General features: G+C 43.9%; 1 protein-coding gene across 9 annotated transcripts in view; it reads right to left on the bottom strand.

Annotated features, from left to right (window-relative positions):
- Positions 1 to 23,749, bottom strand: part of LOC113123841 (titin-like) — a 218,002-nt gene that overhangs the window by 11,493 nt on the left and 182,760 nt on the right. For all 9 annotated transcript variants that reach the window (XM_026296157.2, XM_026296164.2, XM_026296162.2 and 6 more), the window contains 32 exons: positions 23,407 to 23,703; positions 22,657 to 23,244; positions 22,257 to 22,559; positions 21,869 to 22,165; positions 20,686 to 20,973; positions 20,277 to 20,576; positions 20,022 to 20,173; positions 19,633 to 19,783; positions 19,240 to 19,539; positions 17,279 to 19,045; positions 16,610 to 16,903; positions 16,231 to 16,518; positions 15,791 to 16,090; positions 15,326 to 15,660; positions 12,953 to 14,684; positions 12,556 to 12,858; positions 12,099 to 12,410; positions 11,700 to 11,990; positions 11,292 to 11,591; positions 10,629 to 10,770; positions 10,369 to 10,532; positions 9,886 to 10,188; positions 5,737 to 6,018; positions 4,963 to 5,556; positions 4,559 to 4,849; positions 4,152 to 4,451; positions 3,220 to 3,522; positions 2,770 to 3,072; positions 2,396 to 2,664; positions 1,912 to 2,227; positions 1,411 to 1,716; positions 986 to 1,285 (listed from right to left, as the gene is read on the bottom strand). In XM_026296157.2, coding sequence (XP_026151942.1) covers positions 986 to 1,285; positions 1,411 to 1,716; positions 1,912 to 2,227; positions 2,396 to 2,664; positions 2,770 to 3,072; positions 3,220 to 3,522; positions 4,152 to 4,451; positions 4,559 to 4,849; positions 4,963 to 5,556; positions 5,737 to 6,018; positions 9,886 to 10,188; positions 10,369 to 10,532; positions 10,629 to 10,770; positions 11,292 to 11,591; positions 11,700 to 11,990; positions 12,099 to 12,410; positions 12,556 to 12,858; positions 12,953 to 14,684; positions 15,326 to 15,660; positions 15,791 to 16,090; positions 16,231 to 16,518; positions 16,610 to 16,903; positions 17,279 to 19,045; positions 19,240 to 19,539; positions 19,633 to 19,783; positions 20,022 to 20,173; positions 20,277 to 20,576; positions 20,686 to 20,973; positions 21,869 to 22,165; positions 22,257 to 22,559; positions 22,657 to 23,244; positions 23,407 to 23,703 — 12,471 coding nt within the window. The remainder of the gene's footprint in view (positions 1 to 985; positions 1,286 to 1,410; positions 1,717 to 1,911; positions 2,228 to 2,395; positions 2,665 to 2,769; positions 3,073 to 3,219; positions 3,523 to 4,151; positions 4,452 to 4,558; positions 4,850 to 4,962; positions 5,557 to 5,736; positions 6,019 to 9,885; positions 10,189 to 10,368; positions 10,533 to 10,628; positions 10,771 to 11,291; positions 11,592 to 11,699; positions 11,991 to 12,098; positions 12,411 to 12,555; positions 12,859 to 12,952; positions 14,685 to 15,325; positions 15,661 to 15,790; positions 16,091 to 16,230; positions 16,519 to 16,609; positions 16,904 to 17,278; positions 19,046 to 19,239; positions 19,540 to 19,632; positions 19,784 to 20,021; positions 20,174 to 20,276; positions 20,577 to 20,685; positions 20,974 to 21,868; positions 22,166 to 22,256; positions 22,560 to 22,656; positions 23,245 to 23,406; positions 23,704 to 23,749) is intronic.

Genomic DNA, 23,749 nt, shown 5'->3' with positions numbered 1-23,749 from the left:
CCTGTGTGGAAATGGGACAAAGTTCCATAAGGACAACCATCACTGAAGCCCTCCACCGATCTAGGATTTACAGCAGAGTGGCTAGACAGAAGCCTCTTAGTGCAAAAGCTGCTTGTACTTTGCAAAAAAGCACCTGAGGGACTCTCAGACTGTGAGGAACAAGATTTTCTGGTTTTCTGGTCTGATGAAATCAAGACTGAACTGTTTGGCCTCAATTCTAAATATTATGTCTGGAAGAAACCAGTCACCTCTCATCAGCTGACCAATACCTTCCCAACAGTGAAGCATAGTGGTGGCAGCAACGTGCTGTGGGGGTGTTTTTCAGCAGCAGGGACTGGGAGAATGGTCAGGGTTGAGGAAAAGCTGGATAGGGCAAAGTACATGATATCCTCAATGAAAACCTGTTCCCCATTACTCAGGACTTACACTGGGCCGAAGGCTCACCTTCCAACATGATGACTACCCTAAGCCCACAGCCAAGAAAACACAGAAGTGTCTCAGGGACAACTCTGTGAATGTCCTAGAGTGGCCCAGCCAGAGCCCTGTCCAACATCTCTGCAGCGACCTGAAAATGGTTGTCCACCAACGGTACCCATCCAATCTCCAATCCAGGTGTGCAAAGGTCATTGCGTCATACTCAAATATATTTGAGGCTGTAATTGCTGCCAAAGGTGCTTCAACTAAGTACTGAGTAAAGGGTCTGAAAACTTATGTAAATGTCATATTTCAGTTTTTCTTTTTAATAAATTTATCAACATTCCTAAAATTCTGTTTTAACTTTGTCATTATGGGGTGCTGAGTGTAGGTTAATGAGAAAAAATTTGTTTAAAGAATTGTAGGGCTGCAACATAAAATTAAAAAAGGTAAAGGGAGTCTGAGTACTTTCTGAATGCACTGTATATGTACTGTTATAGCCAGGTAAATGCCACCATGATGATACCCATCATCATCTCTGTTTGCAGGAATATACTCTCCAGCAGCTCACCGCTCAGTTTGGTCTTGATGCCCATGGGCGTACGGCGAGGTCGGCTCATTCCAGTCTCATTCTCAGCAAAGACTCTGAATTCATACTCAGTCGCCTCCATCAAGCCACCCATAGTGAACTGACGATCCTTGGAGCGCTCCTTGTTACATTTCTTCCAGGCACTCTCTCCAGCTTGCCTGAACTCAATCCAGTAGCCCAGAATCTCTTTGCCTCCATCGTGTTCAGGCCTGAGCCAGTGGATTGTTATGGAGTCTTTGGTGATGGAGACGATGTCAATCTCTCCTGGTTGGCTGGGTTTGTCTATAAGGACACAAACAGGAGGAAATTAATATCGATATTCTTTCAAATTCAACTTAAAAAGTCTCCAGCATCATGTCTACAGAATTTATGTCTGCTGAAATAGGCATCAGGTAACATTAACTTACCAAATGGATCTTTGCACACCACAGACTCTGATACAGGTCCAGGCTCACTCTGCCCAACATCATTTTGAGCCAGAACCCTAAACATGTACTCTGCATCAGGGATGAGACCAGTGACATTGTACATGGTGGTGGTGATTTGAGTCTTGTTGTGGCGGACCCACTTCTCTGTAGACACTTCCCTCCTTTCCACATAGTATCCGGTGACACGGGAGCCTCCATCATCACGGGGACGGGCCCAGGACAGAGACACTGTGGACTTAGTGACATCCATAATCTCTGGTGGGTTACTGGGAGGTTCTGGTGGGCCTGAAAGTAAGCATGTTGATAATGGAATTAGTATTTAATCAAAACCTTCTGAGAGCAGAAGTACACATGTAGAGTCTATAATATCTATTTTTAATCAGAACAAAGGAATTTGTCTATTACATAAATTATTTTGGCCACAGTGCAACTTTGGACAAACAGGTCAGGTCTGACAACTATTAAAAAAGTATAACTCACACAGTGGTGTCTTCGGTGTGACAGACTCATCAGACTTGAGGGATCTGCTGATACCGAACTGATTCTCGGCAGAAACTTTAAAATGATACTGCACATTCTCTTTCAGGCCTTTAACTACCAGAGAGTTCTCAGTTACATGGGCATCCACTGTATACCAGGCGGCTTTAGGCACCTCCCGCCTTTCCACGATGTACCCGAAGATGTCGGAGCCGCCGTCATCTGATGGTGACCTCCAGCTGACCCTCACTGATCTGGCCTGTATATCATCAAACTCCAGAGGACCTTCAGGAATATCTGGCCGACCAATTACCTTCACCTGGACAAGGAGGGCAACCATAAAGTTATGTTTCAAACGTTCTAATCAATGATTTTTTTTAACTTACTGCCAATATTTAATGTTTTTTGGTTTTAATGAAGTCATGTTTTAACATGACACAAGACTTGGTGGAGCTGATGATGAATATGTGTGAGATGTGCCACTCACCTTTATGTACACGGCCTTTCTGCCACATTTGTTCTCCAGCACCAGGTCATATGTACCAGTGTCATCTCTGTGTGCTTCTTTGATGACTAGCTCGGTGATATCATCATGGACAGCGATCATGGCGCGGTGGGAGATGTCACGACCGTCTTTGGTCCATTTACATGTTGGGATGGGTTTACCCTTGATGGGCACAGACAGACGAATGACTCCACCCTGCCGCACCACGTAGCCCTCCTCATATTTAGGATCAAGCTCATAGTCAGGATAATCTGAAAACAAAGATCAGATTTTTGTCAGTTAAGTTACAGATTCAGGTCAAAGACTAAAAATTAGTAATGTTACGTTTGGCTGTAAATGATGGAGCTTTAGCCTACCGAGCATTTCCTGGACTTTAACCACTTGAGGTATCTCAGCAGGGTCTCCAGAGCCTCCAGCATTGCAGGCAATGATCCTGAACCTGTACTCAGCGCCCTGGGGCATGTGGGTGAGGGTGTACTCGCACATCTTGGTTGGCGTGGTGTTGCACAGTGTCCATTCTACCTGGTCAACCTTCTGCATCTCGATGAAGTAACCAGTAATGACAGAGCCACCTTCCTCTTCAGGTGGAAGCCATGCCAAAGAGACTGAAGTCCTGGTGGTGTCAGTGATTCTGGGCTGGACTGGAGGACCTGGAGGTGCTGTACACCAACACAGACAGACGCCTAGTAAATATACTGAGTCCACACTACTAAGATTAATCTAAAATAGATGTTAGGAAATTCATGAATTAAGCTTAAGTGTAATTGTAGTAGTAGAGGAGTTACATTAAGTTTTGAGTCACATACCAATGGGATCCATGGCGATGGTGATGGCAGAGCTCTCACTGGGTTTTCCCTCTCCTCTAGAGTTGACAGCAGTGATACGGTATTCATACTCCAGGCCCTCAATCAGGCCGGAAGAGCGATACCTGGTCATTGTGACAAGGTTTTTGTTGATCCTTAGCCACCTGTCAGAACGAGCCTCCTTACGTTCAATAATGTAGCCGGCAATTGTGGAGCCACCGTTGTCCTCAGGTGGTTGCCAGGTCAGTGTCATGCCCTCATGGGTGACGTCAAGCACCTCGGGTCTTCTTGGAGGTCCAGGGATGGCTACACAGGTAGGATGCAGATTAAAAGATGAATTACAGACAAGTAGAAGAATTATGCAGAGAAGTAGAAGATAACTGTCCACAAATTACAGAAAGGACAGTTTGAATGGTTAGTGCTTATACATTAAATGTGAACCTTTTCTGTACAAGCCCACTATATTTCTGCATCATAATCAGCCTACACCGTTTCTGGGCATGTTTTTCAATGTAATATTTCAGTGATAACTTTTTTTGTATTTACTGAAAGATGTAAAACTAAACATATGAAGGAAGCAGAGAATTTCGGTTCAACAAATTCGTTAATGAATTTCAGAAAATTTAATCTGCTGACTAAGTAAGAATGGTTGCTGTAATGTCACTCTTGATGCTACTGCTCTTTGGTTGCAGAACAGCTAAGAAGGTATTAGCAGCAGTACACTTCGTAAATGGTACTGTGGTGTTCTGGCTAGGTATCTTTGTGTTATGGGGCTCCTAGCATATGTAGGGAATATTTCAGAGCAGATGTCTACAAAAGTGACACCAACAGATTCTGAGTTAGTTGGACAAAAAGGAAAAAGAAGAATATAATGTCCCCAAAATAAAACATAGAAAGAACATAATTTTTACCCCTTGGCCAAAAAGAGAACTTACTCTTGGCACTCTTACACTCCACCACCTCAGACTGCAGGAAGCCCCCAATGCCAAATCGGTTCATGGCAGCAACACGGAACACATACTCGGTTCCCTCAGAGAGTCGGGTGAACTTGAAGCACGTTCGGGTCACTGATTCTGAGATGGTGGCCCAGCCAGGCCGATGAGCATCACGCTGTTCCACCACATAGCCGCTGACATTAGCACCACCATCCTTCTCTGGAGGTTCCCAGCGGACTGTCACAGACATACCGTCAACCTCATCGATCTTCATTGGACCAACTGGGATGCCAGGTTTGTCTGGACAGACACAAGATGGCAGCTGGTTATTTTCTGAACACATTATTGGATACAACAAAAATGCTGTGTGTGGTCAGAGAACCTTCATTTACACAAAATCTACTTACCAAGGATGATGACCTTGACGACCTCAGTTGCCATGCCGATGGCGTTCTTCACCTCCAGTGAGTAATCCCCTGTGTCATTGATGGTTGTCTCACGGATGACCAGATAGCTGTATTTGCCATTGCTATCAATCTTGATACGTTCTAGGGTGTCTTTCAGCTTGATACCACCAAAGAACCAAGAGCAGACTGGTGGTGGTTTGGCTTGTATTGGGATCTTTAGGTCAATGGGTTTGCCACGGGGCACATACACAGTCTTCTGAGGGATGCTGGTCATGTCAATCTTGGGCATCACTGGAGTACATAAAAGAGTTGGTATGAGTTCATTCCATTTCTGCGAAACCTTTGACTTTTAGGGACAGCAAAAATTAATGGAATGATTAGTGCATATATTTGTGTCACCTTACCCTTGACCTCCTCAATTGTGACAGGAGCGACGATGTCCATGGGCTCACTGGATCCCCTGCTGTTGGCAGCTCGGATCCTGAACAGGTACTGGTCGTTCTCCATCAGAGACTGGATGGTGTGCTGAGACACTGAGGCCTTGACTGTTGCCACAGCGCTCCACCTGTCTGAGCCAACTTTGCACGCCTCAATAATGTAGCCAGTTAACCTGCTGCCACCATCATGCAATGGCTTCTCCCAGTGCAGCGTGACAGAAGACTTGGTGACATCGACTATGCAGAGGTTCAGAGGCACAGATGGAACTTCACACACTAGCACAGGCTCAGCTGTCTCACAGGGCTCACCAACACCATATATGTTCTCAGGTAGGACTCTAAAGAAGTAGTGCACGCCCTCATCCAGGCCAGTAATCCTGAACAGGGTCTTCCTACACTCTGTGGTGACAGTCTTGTACGACTTCATGTTGGCTTCACGCTTCTCTATAATGTAATTGCTAACATGAGCTCCACCATCAATGCCTGGGACATCCCAGGTGATTACAACAGACTCCTTGGTGTAGTCCTTCACCTTCACAGAACCTGGAGGACCAGGAGTGTCTGTGGAAGAAGGGGAGATGACAGTGTGTTTACAGCTGATTTTAAAAATAATCACACTGAAATGGCAAAACAAATTAATCTTAAAGAAACGTGACAATATTTAACTTTTATGGTGTGCACCTTTTCATACAAATTTTCCCAAAATATGGCACAAGGTATTTGGTATTTTTGGAAACATACCATAGACTTTAACCAAGATGGTGGCAGTCTTCTTGCCAGATGGGTTCTCTGCCTCCACAACATATTTTCCAGAGTCATAGCGACCAACCTTCTCGACCAGTAAGAAGGTGTAACTATCAGTGGTTTCAATGTATCCACGGCTCTGGAGCTCCACACCCGCCTTCCTCCAAGCCACCACTGGTGTCGGCCGGCCGGTGAAAGATACAAACAGACGCAAGGTTCCTCCAGCACGCAGGCAGACTGTTTTCTTCAAGTCATCAGCTAGCTCCAGGTCGGGCATTTCTGAGCAGGTGGAGCATAATGAGAGATGTGTGCAATGCTGCTCTGACTGACATGTAAGCAGATACAGGTCTATCACTGGGAAGGGCTTTGTGTGGAAAGCAATGTTGATAAAACACGTGCTCATGAAGCCTTTTTTACAGCAGTCCAAATCAAATGAACTGCAATCTTTACATTTCATGACTAAAAAATACCTCTGAAACCTGAAAGCAGATATTTTTAAATGACACAGTAAAGAGAAAAAACACAATGTCAGTAATAAATTTGAGATTGACTTTCTCACTTAAGATAATTTCAGAAATTAGATTAGATAGATTGCCTGGGTTCAGGAGGCAGACACTCTCTGTACTTTTAAGGCTAGACTTAAAACCTTCCTCTTTGACAAAGCATATAGTTAGGGCTGGCTTCAGGCAACCCTGAACCATCCCTTAGTTAGTTATGCTGCTATAGGCCTAGACTGCCCGAGGACCATCGGTGCACTGAGCTTCCCCTACCCTAACCCCCCCCCCCCCCCCCCTCTGCTCTATCCACTCACCCCAACCGGTCGAGGCAGATGGCCGCCCAAACTGAGCCCGGTTCTGCTGGAGGTTTTTTTCTTCCGTTAAAGGGAGTTTTTTCCTCTCCACTGTCGCCAAGTGCTTGCTCATAAGGGAATTGTTGGGTTTTTAGTTTTAGTTTTTGTAAAGTGCCTTGAGATGATTTGTATTGTGATTTGGCGCTATACAAATAAAATTGAATTGAATTGAATTGAGATTAAAAAAATCTTACAACAATTTTTCATTATCTACTTTAAAGACCTAACTTGTCCTATACTTTATACTTTTTCACTTGTAGAAAAGTATTTTTACCTAAAATGACCTAGAAATTATTACTTTGATAGGGTGAGCTATTCTGCAAGGTCCTCTTATTTTTCTCACCTTATTGACAATAATCTTCATACCACTAGGTAGCTCTTTCACATCATTAGTCTATTGAAAGTAGACAGTGCAAATACTCAAAATACATCAGTTCAGTTATGGAATGATTTTAAAGTTTTTTTCAGTTCAAAAACTGACAACATTCACATATCTTCTTAGTTCTTAGTCTTCATGCTTCTGCAGCTAACCCACCACGCTTTTCCAGTACATCTTTCTCTAATTTTTCTTTAGTCACCTCTGAGTAGCTTTGTGCACAGGTATCTCGTATGAAAGAAATATCTGTACCTGAGGTACCTAGACTTCAAGCCTAATTAAATCATGTTTTGGCTACTTGTGCCCTGCTGTTCCTACAATAATAAATGATGCCCTGTCCACTGGTGCTGTGCTAACAGCACTTAAAGCTGCTGCTCCCATTTAAAAAAAAAAACAAAATAGTGTTTTCAATCATTTTTGGAACTTTCATCCAATTTCACATCTTCTGTTTATTGCTAAATGATGTTGTTTCATCTCAATTACATTATCATTTAATGGTCAATAATCTGTTTGAGCCCTTTCATTCTGGGTTCTGGAAGTTGCATAGTACTGAAACAGCTTTGGTTAAAGCTGTCAATCACTTACTGTTAGCTTCTCATTCTGGCTCTCACTCGATTCTCATCTTACTTGATCTTAGTTCAGCCTTCGACACTGTTGACCACATGCTTTTACTTAATCGTTTGGAAATTGTTGAGGTTTCTGGGACTGTCCTAAATTGGTTTAGGTCATATTTTATGGGTTGCAGTCAATTTGTTTTCATGGATGGTTTCAGATCAGATGTGAATCCTGTTTCAACTGGCATTCCACAGGGCTCAGTTCCTGGTCCCCTGCTTTTCAGTATCTATATCCTTCCTCTTGGTCAGCTATTAAGAACCCTTAACCTTAATTATCTCTTTTATGCTGATAATACTCAGATTTATACACACTCTCAACCTGGTCAACTCATGGATGTTTCTTATCTTTCCAAATGTATTACTGAGATTAAGCTGTGGATGTCTGACAATTTTCTGTCTGTATAGCTCTAAAACTGAAGTTATGCTTCTTGGCTTTCCCCACCAACTGCAAAATGCTGCTTCTATAGACCTGTCAGTTGATGGTATTACCCCAGAAGTACAAAGTAAATACTGTACCTCTAGGATAATACCCTAGAAGTACAGTATAGAAGTTCTGTTGCTGAAAGACTAATTAACTCCTTTGTTTTCTCATGAATAGATTATTGCAATGCTCTCCTTATTGGAGCATCTAAATCCTCCCTTAACAAAGTGCAATATTTGCAGAATTCAGCAGCTAGAATTCTAACCAGGGCCAGGGATGGTGATCATATAATTTCTGTTTTGGAGACGTTACACTGGCTCCCTGTCAAATACCATGTAGACTTTAAAGTTTTAATGCTTGCATATAAGGTTCTACACGATCTTGCTCCACAGTACTTGGCAGATCTTCTAACATCTTACACGTCTACTTGCAAGTTACGATCGTCTCACCATGGTCACTTAGTTCTTCCCAAAACATGGCTGCCATCTAGGGGTGACAGGGCATTCTCAATCTATGTTCCAAAACTGTGGAATTCTTTCCCAGCTGCCATTAAGGATGCTAGTTTGTAGAACTGTTTTTAAAATTTAAAATATTCTTTTTTAGAAACGCTTTTTGTGATTAGTTTGTATTGTTTTTATTGTATTGTATCATATTTTCTTTGTGATATATTTTTGTTGACTTTTTTAATTTTCAGTTTTATATTGTTGTGCTGTTTATTATGTATCCCTTTATGTACAGCGCTTTGAGAACTTCTTTTAAAGGAACTATACAAATAAATTGTATTATTATTAGGTCTGAGCCCATTGGAAGGGGCTCTTACAATCACTCAGTGGCCCAGGAATGAGAGTGGGGAGAGGGGGTCTGCCAGGTAGCATGGAAAATTTGACGTGGGGCTGTGCGAGAGCTTTCCAAAAATGTATATATTGTGATTGACAGGTGGACGTTAGTTAGGATTATTAGGCCCAAGCCCACTGAAAGTGAAGGCAAGGGCCTATTATAATCGCTCAATGAGCCAGGAGTGCAAAACTGCCAGAGGTCCCCCCAGATAGCATAGGGCACTGACCCACACCCCATCATGACATGGGGCTGTGTGAGACCTTTCCAAAAATGTATATATTATGATTGACAAGTGGTTGTGGGCCTGGAAATCGTTAGGAATATTCTTATTTTACTTTTTTTGCAAAAAAAAACTTTAATTTCCCTACACATTCCATACATATTCAAAAACTCACAAAAATTTACACACAAGTGAGAATTGTGTGAAAATTTAGTTTTTTAAAGGTTTCATCCGACTTCAAAACAATGGCTCTATAGTGCCCCAGACAATAGTCAAAATACATTGGGCCTATGGGAGGCCAACCAACATTTTTTTTCATCGCACAGTCACCAAACTCGGGCACGCCTCTTCTTCCTTTCGAAGCAAGATAAAAAGTTATCATGTTGACGTAGTACGACCAACAAGAAGTCTACCAATGTGGATTTTTATTGGAGGTCATTGAGTTTGCCGTTTTGCTCACCTCGTACCCTTTTGAACTCATCCTAGGACTTTTGACCAAATGAGGCAAGGGCTGTTCATTGCCGCTTGCGGTTATATTTATTATTATTATTATTATTATTATTATTATTATAAATACTTGTTTAATGAGACGAAAAAATTCTGGACAACTAACTTTGACTCTATTTTTTTTTTTATCTGTATGTTCCAGACCAGTGTTTAGCCTTTGCTTCCAGTCTGTTTTGATAAATGTGTTTTCCAGCATGTTGTTGGGTCCAATTCTCAGTGCATGATGTAAAGTGAACTGATCCTGCTGTTTCTTCTCAAGTAGTATGATAGTAACATATCAAAAAAATATCATTTTCATCATAGATATATGCACTAACTTACCGACTCTGTCCAGTGGTTCAACTTCTGCGCTCGGTTCACTGAATTCCCCGGTCCCATTGTTGTTGATGGCAGCTACCCTAAATCTGTACTTCTTATTGGCTGTGAGGCCAGCAGCCACATACTCGTTGGTCTTAAGTGCTTTGGTGGTGGCACGATACCACTGCTCAGTGCCCTCTTCTAGAATCTCCACCACATAGCCAGTGATGTCTGAGCCACCGTCGTACATGGGCCTAGTCCAGGTCATGCTGATGCTGTGCTTGGTTGTGTCAGTGATGCGAGGCATTGATGGAGGAGCCGGAGTATCTGAGAGCAAATAAAGAAAAATATTGTATATCTGCTTCGAATGTCATTCTATCAAAAAGAAAATAATCCGGATATTTTTAATGGATCACTTTGAAATTTAGGAAAACCAACAAGAATTTTAATAACAGCTTTAAGTGTAGAGTATTAAGTGTATTTTTTAACTGAAGTTCAGTTTCTTACATGTGGGCTCTTTGCAAAGTATGTATTGGGAGGCATCGCTTGGCTGGCTGTATCCTGCAGCATTGACAGCAGTCACTCTGAACTGATACTCGCTGCCCTCCAGCAGGGCTGTGATCTTCAGACGAGTGTCATAGATGGTATAAGTCTTATTGACTCGAGTCCACCTGTTTCCAAGAAGAAATAAAGGGATGAGAGGCATCAATACTTTAGCAAGAGAAAACTAAAATCCATCTATTATGTTCTTTAGAAGTCATTCCCACCTGGTGCTGTTCTTCTCTCGTTTATCTACTATGTAATTTCGGAGCTCACTTCCTCCATCGCTCTCAGGCTTCAGCCACTCAATGATGACATGCTCCTTACCCACCGCAGTCGCTTCTGGTGTGCCTGGCTGGGAGGGGATGGCTGGAACAGAGGAGGAGGACACGTTATACTCAAGGAGGCAAATCTATATCCTGTTTATCTGATACAGTAATGTAAAAACAAATCACTCCCATTTTTAAATGAAAAATATAGATAATTAAATCAAAACTTTTAAATGTTTTCTGAAAATTCATGAAATTTTTTTTTTATAGTTTTCTTCTGTAGTGGCGTTTAACAAAATTCCAGCCATTCCAGCCATTTTTATGAGAACATCTAAAACAACTCTGGTAAATTTCATGCTAAAGGGATGTAATTTAACAACCCTTCAACCAAACATCCTGTGTCTGCAACACATTTAACAAAAAGGTTTGAAAGTTTTGCTTCAAATATAAAATGACAAACTTTCCACCATGCTGCAAATAAATGTCCTTATATTCCCACATTTTAATCATAACTGTAAAGCTGTGTGACTAATTAAGTCGAAGAATTTCCTTTGACTTTGTGTGGTTGCTACTCCACCACCATCAGCAAATGGACAAGTTCAGGGAAATGCTGCAGCTTACTGTAGGCGTTCCTGGCGATGATGGGCTCAGACTCCAGAGGAACCCCAGGCCCAAACTTGTTTACCCCTCTGACTCTAAATATGTACTCATTGTTCTTGATTAGTCTTGTGCTGACACATGACAGAGCCTTGCATTCAGTCTCCATGACAACCCAGTTGAGGCGGCTGGTCTCGCGACGCTCGACTATATAATGGGTGATCCTGTCGCCACCATCCTCCAGGGGAATCTTCCAAGACACTGTACACTTCTCCTCGGTCACTCTGCTGATTAGGATCTTATCAGCTGGAGGTCCAGGAGTATCTGAAAGAGGGAAACAAAAAGTTGGATTAGATGGTTCATACAGTCTACTGACAGTGTCTCAGTGTCTGAAATTATGTGATTACAGCTGAAGTTTTTTTGCCTGCTCACCTAGAACTTTAACATTGACAGCAGCAGTCTTGACACCGCTGGCATTCTTCACAGTTAAGACGTATCTGCCTGTGTCGTATCTGTCACAGTTCTTGATGACAGCCATAGCTCTGCGAGCAGTGTAGGTTAATGAGTATTTCTCTCCGAGATCTAAAATTTTGTCTCCCTTTGACCAGTACACCATAGGCTCTGGTTTACCACCTACAGTGCCGTCCAGGACAAGATCAGAGCCAGCAGAGACGATGACAGTCTCACCCACCAGTTTGCTATCAAGCTCTGCTTTTGGAGGAGCTGCAGCATGAAAGAAATTTTTTTTTTACTACAACAAATAAAGGTTGAACTCTTTGTAAGACTGCTACAATAAATAATCCTCTTTGTACTGACTTTACTCCAACTTACAGTATTCGTCCTTGCACGTGACTGGTCCGGTGGACTCTGAAGGGCAGCTTTGGACACCAGCAGCATTCTTAGCAATGACACGGTACTCATAGGTCTCTCCCTCTCCCAGGTTGGTTACAGTGAAGTAGTTCTCTGTGATGGTGGTGTAATTGCACTTGAGCCAACGGTTGTCATCCCACTCATCTGTGGTGTAGATTTTCCTTTCCACCACATAACCAACGATCTTGCTGCCACCATCATTGGACGGCACAGTCCAGCACAATGACACAGAGGAGCGACTGATGTCCGTCACTTCTAACTTACCAGGAGAATCTGAACAGTAAGGGAGAGAATGTTAACGTTTGGGTTGAGCTGAGTGAACAGTAAATAACTGTTTTGTAATTAGATGAAGGCACTAATTAGAAAAAAGTCATTACATTCCAACTGTCTGCAGTAACGATATGAATGTTTCCCTTACCAACAGGGTTGAGTGCCATCACAGGCCTTGAGGCCTCACTGGCTTTGCTGAGTCCTGCAATGTTCATGGCGTACACCCTGAACTGGTACTCCAAGCCCTCTATCAGGTTGGACACCTTGTAATGACACTCCAGGCAGGGTAACTTGTTCTCTCTCACCCACAGAATCGTGTTCCTCTCCTTCTTCTCGATCCAGTAGCCTGTCACCTCGCTGCCACCATCTGCATATGGCACATCCCATTTGATGCTGATGGCATTGGCAGACACAGACGCCACATCTGGACGAGTTGGAGGACTTGGTGGTACTGAGAAAGTGAAGTAGATGGGAGAATATGGATTCCTTATTTGACCTGTGCCTCAATACATTCACAAAATACATTCAAGTTGTTTTTCACTTACCAAATGGATGCTCAATGACGACAGCAGCAGACTCAGTGGACTTGCTGACTCCGAACTTATTCTCAGCACACACTCTGAACGTGTACTCCATGTACTTGGTAAGATGAGTCACTTTTATTGTAGTTCTCTTCACACTGGAGTTTACCACTTGCCAAGAGGCAGATCCAGACTCTCGTTTTTCCACAATGTAGTTGGTGATGTCTGAGCCACCATCATCAGCTGGCTCAGACCAAGACAGGGTGCAGGACTCTGAAGAGACTCCACTAATTTCCACAGGGCCTGTGGGTGGACTGGGTCTGCCAATGACAATCACAGTCACTGTGAAAGTCTTCACTCCAGCAGTGTTCTCTAGGATCAGGTAGTACTTGCCGCTGTCACTTCTCTTGCTGTCTTTCACTACCAGAGTGGTTCTGTCCTTGGTGGTCTTGATGGAGACTCTATCAGTCTCCTTCAGCTTCATCTCCTCCAGCATCCAGGCGACCTTCGGTGCAGGCCTGCCACTGATAGGGATGTCAATAGTAAAAGTGTTGGAGGTCTTGCAGGTGATGAGCTGGTTGGTGATGCTGCTGAGGTCAGCAGTTGGTTCGATGCGAGGTTCCTTAATAACTACAGAGCTGAGTGTGCCCTGAGGCTCGCTAAGTCCAGTATCATTCTTGGCCTTGACTCTGAAGTCATACTCTGTGTTCTCAATCAGACCCTCTACCACCATCTTCTGGGACTTGGTCTCTCCACCAATAAACCATCGGTCAGTTCCTTTAGCTTTGAATTCAACAAAATAGCCTGTGATGCGGCTGCCTCCATCATGTTCAGGCTTCAGCCACACCAGGGAGGCTGTGGAATTGGTGGTGTCAACAACATCTAATCTCTTGGGTGGTGCCGGTTCTTCTGTGGCAGTGATGGGCTCCATCATCTCATGAGGTTCCCCCTGGCCATACTGGTTAACAGCAATCACCCTGAACACATATGGCACACCCATATCCAGACCAGTTACCCTAATCATCTGGCGAGAACACTTGGTGCTGACCTCCTGCCAGGCCAAGCGACTCGCCTCACGCTTGTCCACAATGTAATGGTGGATTCGAGATCCACCATCATTTGTGGGGGCATCCCACATCAGTGTCAAGGCTCCACGTGTCACGTCTTTAAAAGTGATGGCTCCTGGAGGTCCGGGTGTATCCAGCACTTTGACAGTGAATGTAATGGACTTTCGCCCACTGTTGTTCTCCAGGGACAATGTGTATTTACCAGCCTCATACCTAGTGCAACCCTCAATGGTCAGAGTAGAGAATGAATCTGTGGTGTTGACATCAGCCATGATAGGCAGCTCACCATCTACCTTAGACCAGGTGGCAAGAGGAGCTGGTTTGCCACGGAAAGCAATGTGGAGAGTCACAGTGCCACCATTTTTCACAGTGTGCATCTGCTTGAAGTTGGCATCAATGTCGATCTCAGGAGATGTAAGTCTGTCCAAAGCCTGAACAGGGTTGGGCATCACTGAGGCTTCGCCTTCTCCCGATCCATTTACAGCACTTACCCTGAATTTGTAGAGCTCTCCAGGAACCAGGCCATTAGCAGTGTACCTGGTGTGGATACAAATCTGTTTGTTGACCCTGTGCCACTCCCCCAGACTGGCCTTACACATGTCGATATTGTAACCAATGATTTCCATGCCACCATCAAAGACTGGCTTGGTCCATTCCAGCGTGACAGAAGACTTGGTGGAGTCAATGGCCTGACCAACGACAAAAGACCATAGTTGATACAGTAATATCAAATTAATATTTTTCTTTGTTCCCTTTTCTATATATTGTTTTTTACATTTATTTTAATTTTTTCCTGTAATAAAACATCAATTACTGTGTGAAGTATCCCAACATCAAACGATAAAATAAGAGAAAAACCTAAACACTTGTCCCCTGGGGCAGTTTGCTGGCATGGATTGGATCCAATTGTACCTTACAGTATGATCATTGCAAATCAACACAACTTTGTTCTGAGTGATCGTTGATACTCTGTGATGAAACACTTATGTTATAATTGGAATGGTCTCCTCCAAGATGACAATGCCCTAATCCATGGGGCACATGGGGTGACTATAGGGTTTGATGAATTAGAACTGGAAAGGTGTTTTATTGGTCCTGCGGTGTCCCACGGACTTGTAGAATCCGTGCCTAGATACAATGAAGTTGTTCTAGTGGCACATGGTGACCCAACACTTTATTAAGACACTTTGTAACTTATTAGTTCTTCCTTTAATTTGTTACCGATCTGTGTATCTCCCTGTCAATTTGTGTTGTGTATTGGGACTGAAACTAAAGAAAATCACCTGCCTTGTGATTGTTACAATGTTATATAGTGCTGCTACAGGCATACCTTAATCACTGTTGGGGCACTTGGGGCACTCGTTGGTTCTCTGCACTTGAAGAGTCTGGAGGTACTGCTGGCTGGTCCAACACCAGCACCATTTTCAGCCATGACGCGGAACTCGTATTCATAGCCTTCAGTGAGGTTGGTGACGCGGTGCCTTAGCTCTGTGATGGGCCTCTTCGAGGAGACTTTCACCCAGTGCAGACTCTTCTTCTCTCTCCTCTCCAAGATGTACTGTTTGATCTCATTGCCTCCATCTGACCTAGGCCTTGTCCAGCACAGGGTGATGCTGTCTCCAGTCACATGGGTAGCATCAGGGGTACCGGGGGCATCAGGAACAGCTGAGGATAACATTTTGAATACGATGGCAGTTTTATGTAATTTTTATGTATGTGCAAGAGGCGAGGTGGCAAGGTGCAAGGTGCAAGGCATTTCAGCTAACGTAAACAATACTTGAGGTACTTTACTTACTGTATTGCATCTGTGCAATGATTGCGTCAGAGTCCAGTGGTTTGCCAACACCAAATTTGTTGACAGCAGAGATTCTGAACTGGTATTCATTGCCCTTGATGAGTTTGGTGGCATTGTAAGAACAGGCTTCACACTTGGAAGTGACTAAGGCCCAGGAGATCCTGGATGTCGCCCTCTTCTCTACAACATAGTGAGTAATGGCGGCACATCCATCATTTTCTGGTGGGTTCCACCACACGGTGCACTTTTCAGCTGTGATGCCAGTGAAACGGATAGGACCCTCAACAGGTCCAGGCGTATCTGGAGGGGAAAAGGGTGTAGAGGAATAACTTACAAAATGATCAGAAACTGCAATATTATCTAGTACACTTTTTCATCCAGTGTCAGTAGAAAAAGATTTGAAAATGTTTTACATACATACATAATCAGTTTTTACCAACCTTGCACTCTGACATTGACTTCAGCCCTCTTGGTACCAGAGCTGTTCTTGGCCTCTACAGTGTAGATTCCACGGTGGTTCCTGTCAGCATCACGGATAAACACACTGCTGGTGCCAATGCCAGTTGTAATCTCAATGTCAGTCATGGTCCTCTTGTCAATCTCTTTGCCATCCTTGTACCAGACAACCTGGGGGATGGGACGTCCGGTGATGCTGCAGCTGAGCTTAACGTTTTCTCCAGCTCTCAGGGTGAGCACCTGGTCTGGAGACCATGTAATCTCAGGAGCAACTGGAGAATGAACAAGTGATTAATTTAGATAATCAAAAGATGTGACAAAGATATTTTATGAAAAGATTTTTTTCAAGCTGAAAATACTTACTGCTCTCATCCTTGGTCATGAAATATCCAGAGGAATTAGATGGTGGACTGACTGTGCCCACAGCATTCCTGGCAATCACTCTGAACTCAAATCTGTCTCCAGGGGACAGACCGGTCACAGTGAACTGGGTTTCACTGATATCAGTGAAGTTGCAGCGTAGCCATTTGCCTCTACCTTGGCGCCTCTCCACACTGTAAGCCACAATTTTGCTGCCACCATCTCTCTTGGGGATGTCCCACTGCAGAGTGACTGAGTCTCTGGTTACATCGATGCAGACGGGGGTGCCAGGTGGGTCTAATTGACAACAGAAATAAGCAATTTATCTGTACTCCTGCCTAAACACATTGAAGCATGCTTACATTACAGTGTGTCTTTAAAGATAAAATCAAATGTTATAAGTGTTGTTACAAGTGACAATGATGCCTGGCTGCTATCTGACAGATTTGATGGCGTTAGAAGGCATTCTTCCTATTTCATGATGCTGGACTAGGCTTTTTCTTTGTCACAAACACATCCTATTTTTTAGTGGATAAACAAAAATGAAACAAATATTTACATTATTGTCTGAATCTGAATAACACAGCAAAGAAAGACTATTTCCCAAAAGGTTATAGTGATTCTGTATGTTTTCCTCAACACAGACAGATGTAGGAATCAGTGTGCACTTACCAACAGGGGAGATAGCTAGTGCATGTTTGCTCTGTTCACTAACAGGGCTAAGTCCAGCATTGTTCTCAGCGTAGACTCTAAAAGAGTATTCCAGACCCTCCATGAGACCAATGATTCTGTACTCTCTGTTGGAGATGATGGTAGAATTCACCTTCTGCCACAATAAACTATTTCTGTCCTTTTTCTCAACATGATAGCCCAAAATGGGGGATCCTCCATCAAAGTCTGGGGCCTCCCACCTGATGGTCATACCATCACTAGTGATGTTGTAGGCCACAGGCTTTCCTGGGGGGGCTGGAGGTTTGTACTGGTGCTGGGCAACAATGGCCGAGGAATTGAGTGGTTCACTGACACCATACTTGTTCTCTGCACGGACTCTGAACTGGTACTCAGTTCCCTTGACCAGGTTGGGAATCTTGAAGGTGGTCCTGACAACACTTGAGCAGACCATCTTCCAGTTAGCCTGGGAGGTCTCACGCTTCTCCACACTGTAGCAGGTGATTTCACTTCCTCCGTCATCCTTCGGCTCATCCCAAGAAATGATAATACTCTGGGCTTTAATCTCATCAAAGCGAATGGGACCAACGGGCACTGAAGGGGGCCCCAGAGTGATCACATTTATATCAAAATAGTTCTTGACAATTCTGTTGTCCAGAACTAAGGTGTACTGGCCTGCATGCTCCTTCTTGACTCCTCTGACTGTGACTGAGGTCTTCTTGTCAGTGGTCCTGAAGCGTATCTTCTCACTTTCCTTTAGAGGCAAATTATCCTTAAGCCAACTGATTGCAGGTCTTGGTTTACCCTTGAAGGGCAGCTCAATGTGAATTTTCTGACCAATACGTACAGCAAGCTCTCCATTGGGGTAGTCACTGAGGCTGGCCTCAGGTGGAATGATAAAGTCCATTACAATGATCGGACCAATCTGGGAGAAGTCACTCATGCCCTTTTCATTCTTGGCAAATACTCTGAAGTCCATGATAGTATTATCCTTCAGTCCTGTCACCTCACAGCTGCAGCGCTTGCATGTAGCACCCAAAATCCAGGGAGCATCTTCATCAGTTCTCTTCTCAACAATGTATTCAGTGATGTGGCTTCCTCCATCGTGGTCAGGTCTGGTCCACTGCAGTGTAACAGAATTCTTTGTGGAGTCCACCATCACCAGGTCTTTAACTGGTCCTGGAGTTTCTGTGGCTCTGACAGGCTCAGCGGTTTCACAGGGGTCACCCACACCATACTCGTTTTCAGCGGACACACAGAAGAAGTAAGCTACATCTTCCTCCAGGCCTGACACCTTGTAAGTTGTGTTAGCACACTCAGCAGTGATCACCTGGTAAGCCTTCATTGTGGAGGCCTTCTTCTCAACAATGTAATTAGTGACAGGAGAACTGCCATCAATGAGAGGAGCCTCCCAGCTGAGGGTCAACTTTCCTCTTGTCACATTCTTGACCATCAGTTTCTGGCAGGCAGATGGACTGTCCAAAACCTTAAGGGAAATTGTGATTATCTTGGGTTCTCCAACACCATTCTCGATCTCCAGCAGGTACTTGCCACAGTCATCACGGGTGACCTTGGGAATAAGGAGTGTTGTGGCTCTCTCAGTGCTGGTGATGGTGTAGCGGCTGTCACCAGCCATGTTGCGATCGCTACGGCGCCAGGTGACATTGGGGATGGGACGTCCCTTCAGGGGGATAAACACTTGCACATCATGGCCAGATCTAGCCGTGTACTGAGTTGTCATGGGAACATCCAAATCCAAATCAGCCTCCTCTGTTGGAGAGAGGGGAAAGAGTAAGTATAAATGCCAGTAATAATAATATCATTATAAGCAAGCAGAAAATAACAGGTTTACTTATTATAGCAATTAGTGGCATGGCATTGATTTGAAGCACTTAATTTCATAAAAAAAATGACAAAAGACTTATGTCCTCAATAACATGGTGGAGGGGGGTTATGATACAAACCCAAGATATCTTTGGCCTGCACAGGCTGGTACATTTTGATGGCATCTCCTTTGCCTTTGCAGTTGACAGCAGAGACTCTGAAGTAGTAGTAGGTTCCAGGTTTGAGGTGGGGCACCACATACTCGCAGGTCTTAACCTGGGGATTGATGGTCACCCATTCTTTGTCCTCTGCATTCATTTGGTCCAAAATGTAGTGTGTAATTTCACTGCCACCATCATACACAGGTTTCTCCCAGCCAATGGTGATTGAGGTCTTCGTGGAGTCAACCACACGCAACTTGGATGGCTCCCCGGGCAGATCTGGAGAGGACAAAAATTCCATGTAAAGACAATAAAGAAATATTGAGAACAAATTCCTGACATGTTGATGCTAAACAGTAATTAAAAGCATACCAATGGGGTCATGGGCCTTGTAGAGGTCAGAAGGCTCAGAATAATTTCCTGCTCCAGCCTTGTTAACAGCGCAAACTCTGTACTGGTACTCGTTGTTCTCTACTAGGTTAGTGACTTTCTGTCTGGTGTCCCTGATAGTGCCCTTCACCACCTGGACACAGAGTGGATGTTTTAATGCATTGTAATATAAACATTTAACAACAAATCTTTAAATAAAGATCAAGGCCAAGATCAAAGATTTTTTATTGTCAATTCCTCTATATGTACGGGACAACCAGGGGCATTGAAATGCTGTTTCTGCTCTCTCACATTGGTGTTGAACGTGTAATAAAGTTGAGACTAAAAATAGATATAAAATAAGTAGTATAAAAAAAGCTGACAAAACAAACCTTAAACCACTGCAGGCTCTTCTTCTCCCTCTTCTCCAGGTAATAGCCATCAATGTCACTGCCTCCATCCAATGCTGGCCTTTCCCATATCACTGTCATGGTAGACTTGGTAATCATGGCCACTTTAGGTTTGGATGGCTCACTAGGAGGGACTGTTTGAAATAAAAAGATCAGGTTAGATGTAATAATCCAGCCAATAATCCACTCTAGATTGAAAAGTAGCTGTGGGGAATGACGAGTTAATTGTTCATTTACCAAAAGCGTTCTTGGCAATTACTGGCTGAGACTCCAGCGGGTCTCCGATGCCGTATTTGTTGACTCCACGAACTCTGAAGATGTACTCATTTCCATGAATGAGCCTGGGTACATTAACAATGCAGTCGACCAGTTTTTCTGAGACAACAGACCACATGACCCTGCTGGTCTCTCTCTTCTCCACAATGTAATGAGTTACCATGGCACCACCCTCATCAGCAGGTGGGGACCACATGATGGTGATGTTGTCAGCTGTCACTTTCTTAAACTGAATCTCTCCAGCAGGGGGCCCTGGCTTGTCTGGATAGAGAAGGGATATGTTCATGTAGGGTTTATGCTGTATTTAACATTATTTTCATGCAAGGCAAAAATGATTGTTAATAATACATTTTAAGCAAAAACTGAATACCTTGAATGAGCAGCCTGACAACACCACATGCAGATCCCAGAGAGTTTTTCACCTTCACCTCATAGGTTCCAGAATTTAAACGAGTGGTATCCCTCAAGAATATACTGGTGGACTCAAATGTATGTTTGAAAGAGATCTGGGCGTTGGGTGTAAGCTCCTTGTTATCCTTAAACCATTCGATTGTTGGCGCAGGTTTAGCTGTGATATTGAATTTGAGTTCCACATCAGACCCTGCCATGTGTTTGACCTCACTGAGGTACTCCTGGGGTATTTCAACTTCTGGAGCACCTGGGAAATAAATGAGAGAAGAATAACCAGGTGAGTTCATATTGTAATGGAAATATGCATCATACATGATAAAACATAATGTGAGGAGCCAGCTGCCTGAGAAATTGAAAAAGGGAACAGCAAATATCGTATGAAAATTTCGTTCCATCCATCCATCCTGGATTGCAGGGACAGTGGTTTAAGCAGAGATGCCCAGACTTTCTTCTCCCTAGACACTTCTTCCAGCTCTTCTGGGGGGGGGATACCAAGGCATTCACAGGCCAGCCGAGAGACATAGTCCCTCCAGTGTGTTCTGGGTCTTCCCCGGGGCCTTCTCCTGGTTGGGCATGCCCAGAACACCTCCCCAGCAAGGCGTCCAAGGGGCATCCAGAACAGATGCCCGAGCCACCTCAGCTGGCTCCGCTCAATGTGGATGAGCAGCAGCTCTACTCCAAGGTCCTCCTGGGTGAACTCATTTCCTGTGGAGGAAATTCATTTCGGCTGCTGGTACCTGTGATCTTGTCCTTTCGGTCATGACCTAAAGCTCATGACCATAGGTGAGGGTAGGAACGTAGATTGACTGGTAAATAGAAAACTTTGCCTTTTGACTCAGCTCCTTCATCACCATAACAGGCGGGTACATCAAGTGCATTGCTGCTGCCACTGCACGGACCCATCTGTCAATTTTACATTCCATTCTTGCCTCACTCCGGAACAAGACCCCAAGATACTTAAACTCCTCCACTTGAGGCAGGATCATTCCTGCCTCACACATAATTTTCAAAATGTGATGTCCAGTTTTATTAAAAAATACACACAAGAGTGTCCAAATGATATGAGTTCATTCTCTGATGGGAATGATTGTACTCAATTTTATGGCATTTCACAATTTAGAACAAATACATAAGTGACCTACCATAGGTGTCCACACATGTGGCTGGTCCAGCAGTCATGGATGGGTTGCTCACTGAGCCAACAGCATTTTTGGCCATAACTCTGAACTCATACGTCTCGTCCTGGGTGAGGCCAGTCACAGTGAAGTGGGTGTCTCTGACATTGGTGAGGTTGGCTTTGGACCACCTAGTATTAACACCCTCTCTCTTTTCAATGATATAGCCTGTGATTGGAGATCCACCCTCATAGTTGGGTTTCTGCCAGACTAGGCTAATGGAGTTCTTGGTAATGTCACTGATACGCAAGTTGATGGGTGGCTCTGCAGGGCAGTGGGAACTTGTTATAAGATGACTGCAGCACCAAATCTGATTTCCTTTAAAGTTATAGAAGGTTTTTAACATTCTACTCACCACATGCATCAATAGCCAGCACTGCATCAGAAACCTTGCTGAAGTCACCAATTCCAGCAGCATTCTCTGCTGCCACCTTGAACTCATAAATTAGTCCAGCATTTATGTTGGTCACCTTGAAGTGATTAGCACGGATCACCATTTTGTTAACTCTCTGCCAAAGGATGCTGTTCCTGTCTTTCATCTGGAGATGGTAGCCAAATACATGGCTGCCGCCATCTGACATGGGTGCTTTCCAGGCCACTGTGATGCTCTCCCTGCTTACAGCAGTGACCTCAGGAGCCAATGGAGCACCAGGAATAGCTAGCAGATAAGGATCAAAGATGAAGGGATTACATGTTCACCATGAACACAGAGTAGAAAAATATGTGAACAAAAAAGCAAAACAAAAACCACTTACTGTAAGGTAGGCTGACAGTGACAGTTGGTGAGTCAAGGTGCTCACTGATTCCATAACGGTTCTCAGCCCTGATTCTGAATTGGTATTCAAGACCAGTGGTTAACTTCATGACCTTCATAGTGCACCGAGCCACAGCAGAAGAGACATCCACCCAGTTGGCTGTAGTTGTCTCTCTCTTCTGAATAATGTAGTTTGTGATAGGACTACCACCTTCATAGGCTGGTGGGAGCCACTTCAGGCTCACACTGTCTTCTGTGATGTCAAATAGCTCCACAGGTCCAAGTGGGGCACTGGGGCGATCCAGAACCACAACGTTTATGAAAGACTTGGTGGTTCCACTGGAGTTGGAGGCAGTGATGTCATAGCGACCTGTGTCTCCAGCAGTGCTTTCGCGTAAAGTGATCTTGATGCTATCAGGGGTGACTTCAGAATTGAACCTCATAGTTGACTTAAGCAGCACGTTATCTTTTGACAGGGTGACTTTAGGCAAAGGCCGACCTGTCAGTGGGATCTCACACTTGAGGGTGGACCCAGCTCTAACATACACTGTGTGGTGAGGGAAGTCCTTCATGATGATCTCAGGAGATTCTGGATAACAGTAACAAAAAGAATTTAAACACTGTGAATTTGCTGTAATGTGAACTTTCATTTGGCTGTTTCCTGGTGATACAATTCTAGGTAATAATTATTGTATTTTTATAGCCATTTTTCACCAACTAAATTGTTAAATCTGATCAGTCAGTAACTTACCAAGCTGGTCTTTGACCACTACAGGAATGACCATTTCCTTAGCATCACTAAGTCCAGCATGGTTCTCTGCTCTGACCCTGAAGAAGTACTCCGTATTCTCCCTCAGACCAGACACTGTGAAGTGAATAAACTTTGTTACACCACACTTAACCCACTTCTCCTGGCCTTTCTCCAAAGCTTCCACCATGTAGCCAGTAATTCTGCTGCCTCCATCTTGTTCTGGTTTGGCCCAGGCCAGGGATACACTTTCCTTGGTCACATCTGTCACACCCAGCTTTGGTGGTGGGCTTGGTTTTTCTGGAGAAAGAATAAATATTGTGATTTACTGGAATAATTGAGTATT

Source organism: Mastacembelus armatus, chromosome 21 (genome assembly GCF_900324485.2).
Source record: "Mastacembelus armatus chromosome 21, fMasArm1.2, whole genome shotgun sequence".
Taxonomy (NCBI): Eukaryota; Metazoa; Chordata; class Actinopteri; order Synbranchiformes; family Mastacembelidae; genus Mastacembelus; species Mastacembelus armatus.
Note: the sequence above shows the minus strand (reverse complement) of the source record. Positions and strands in the feature narration are given on the sequence as shown.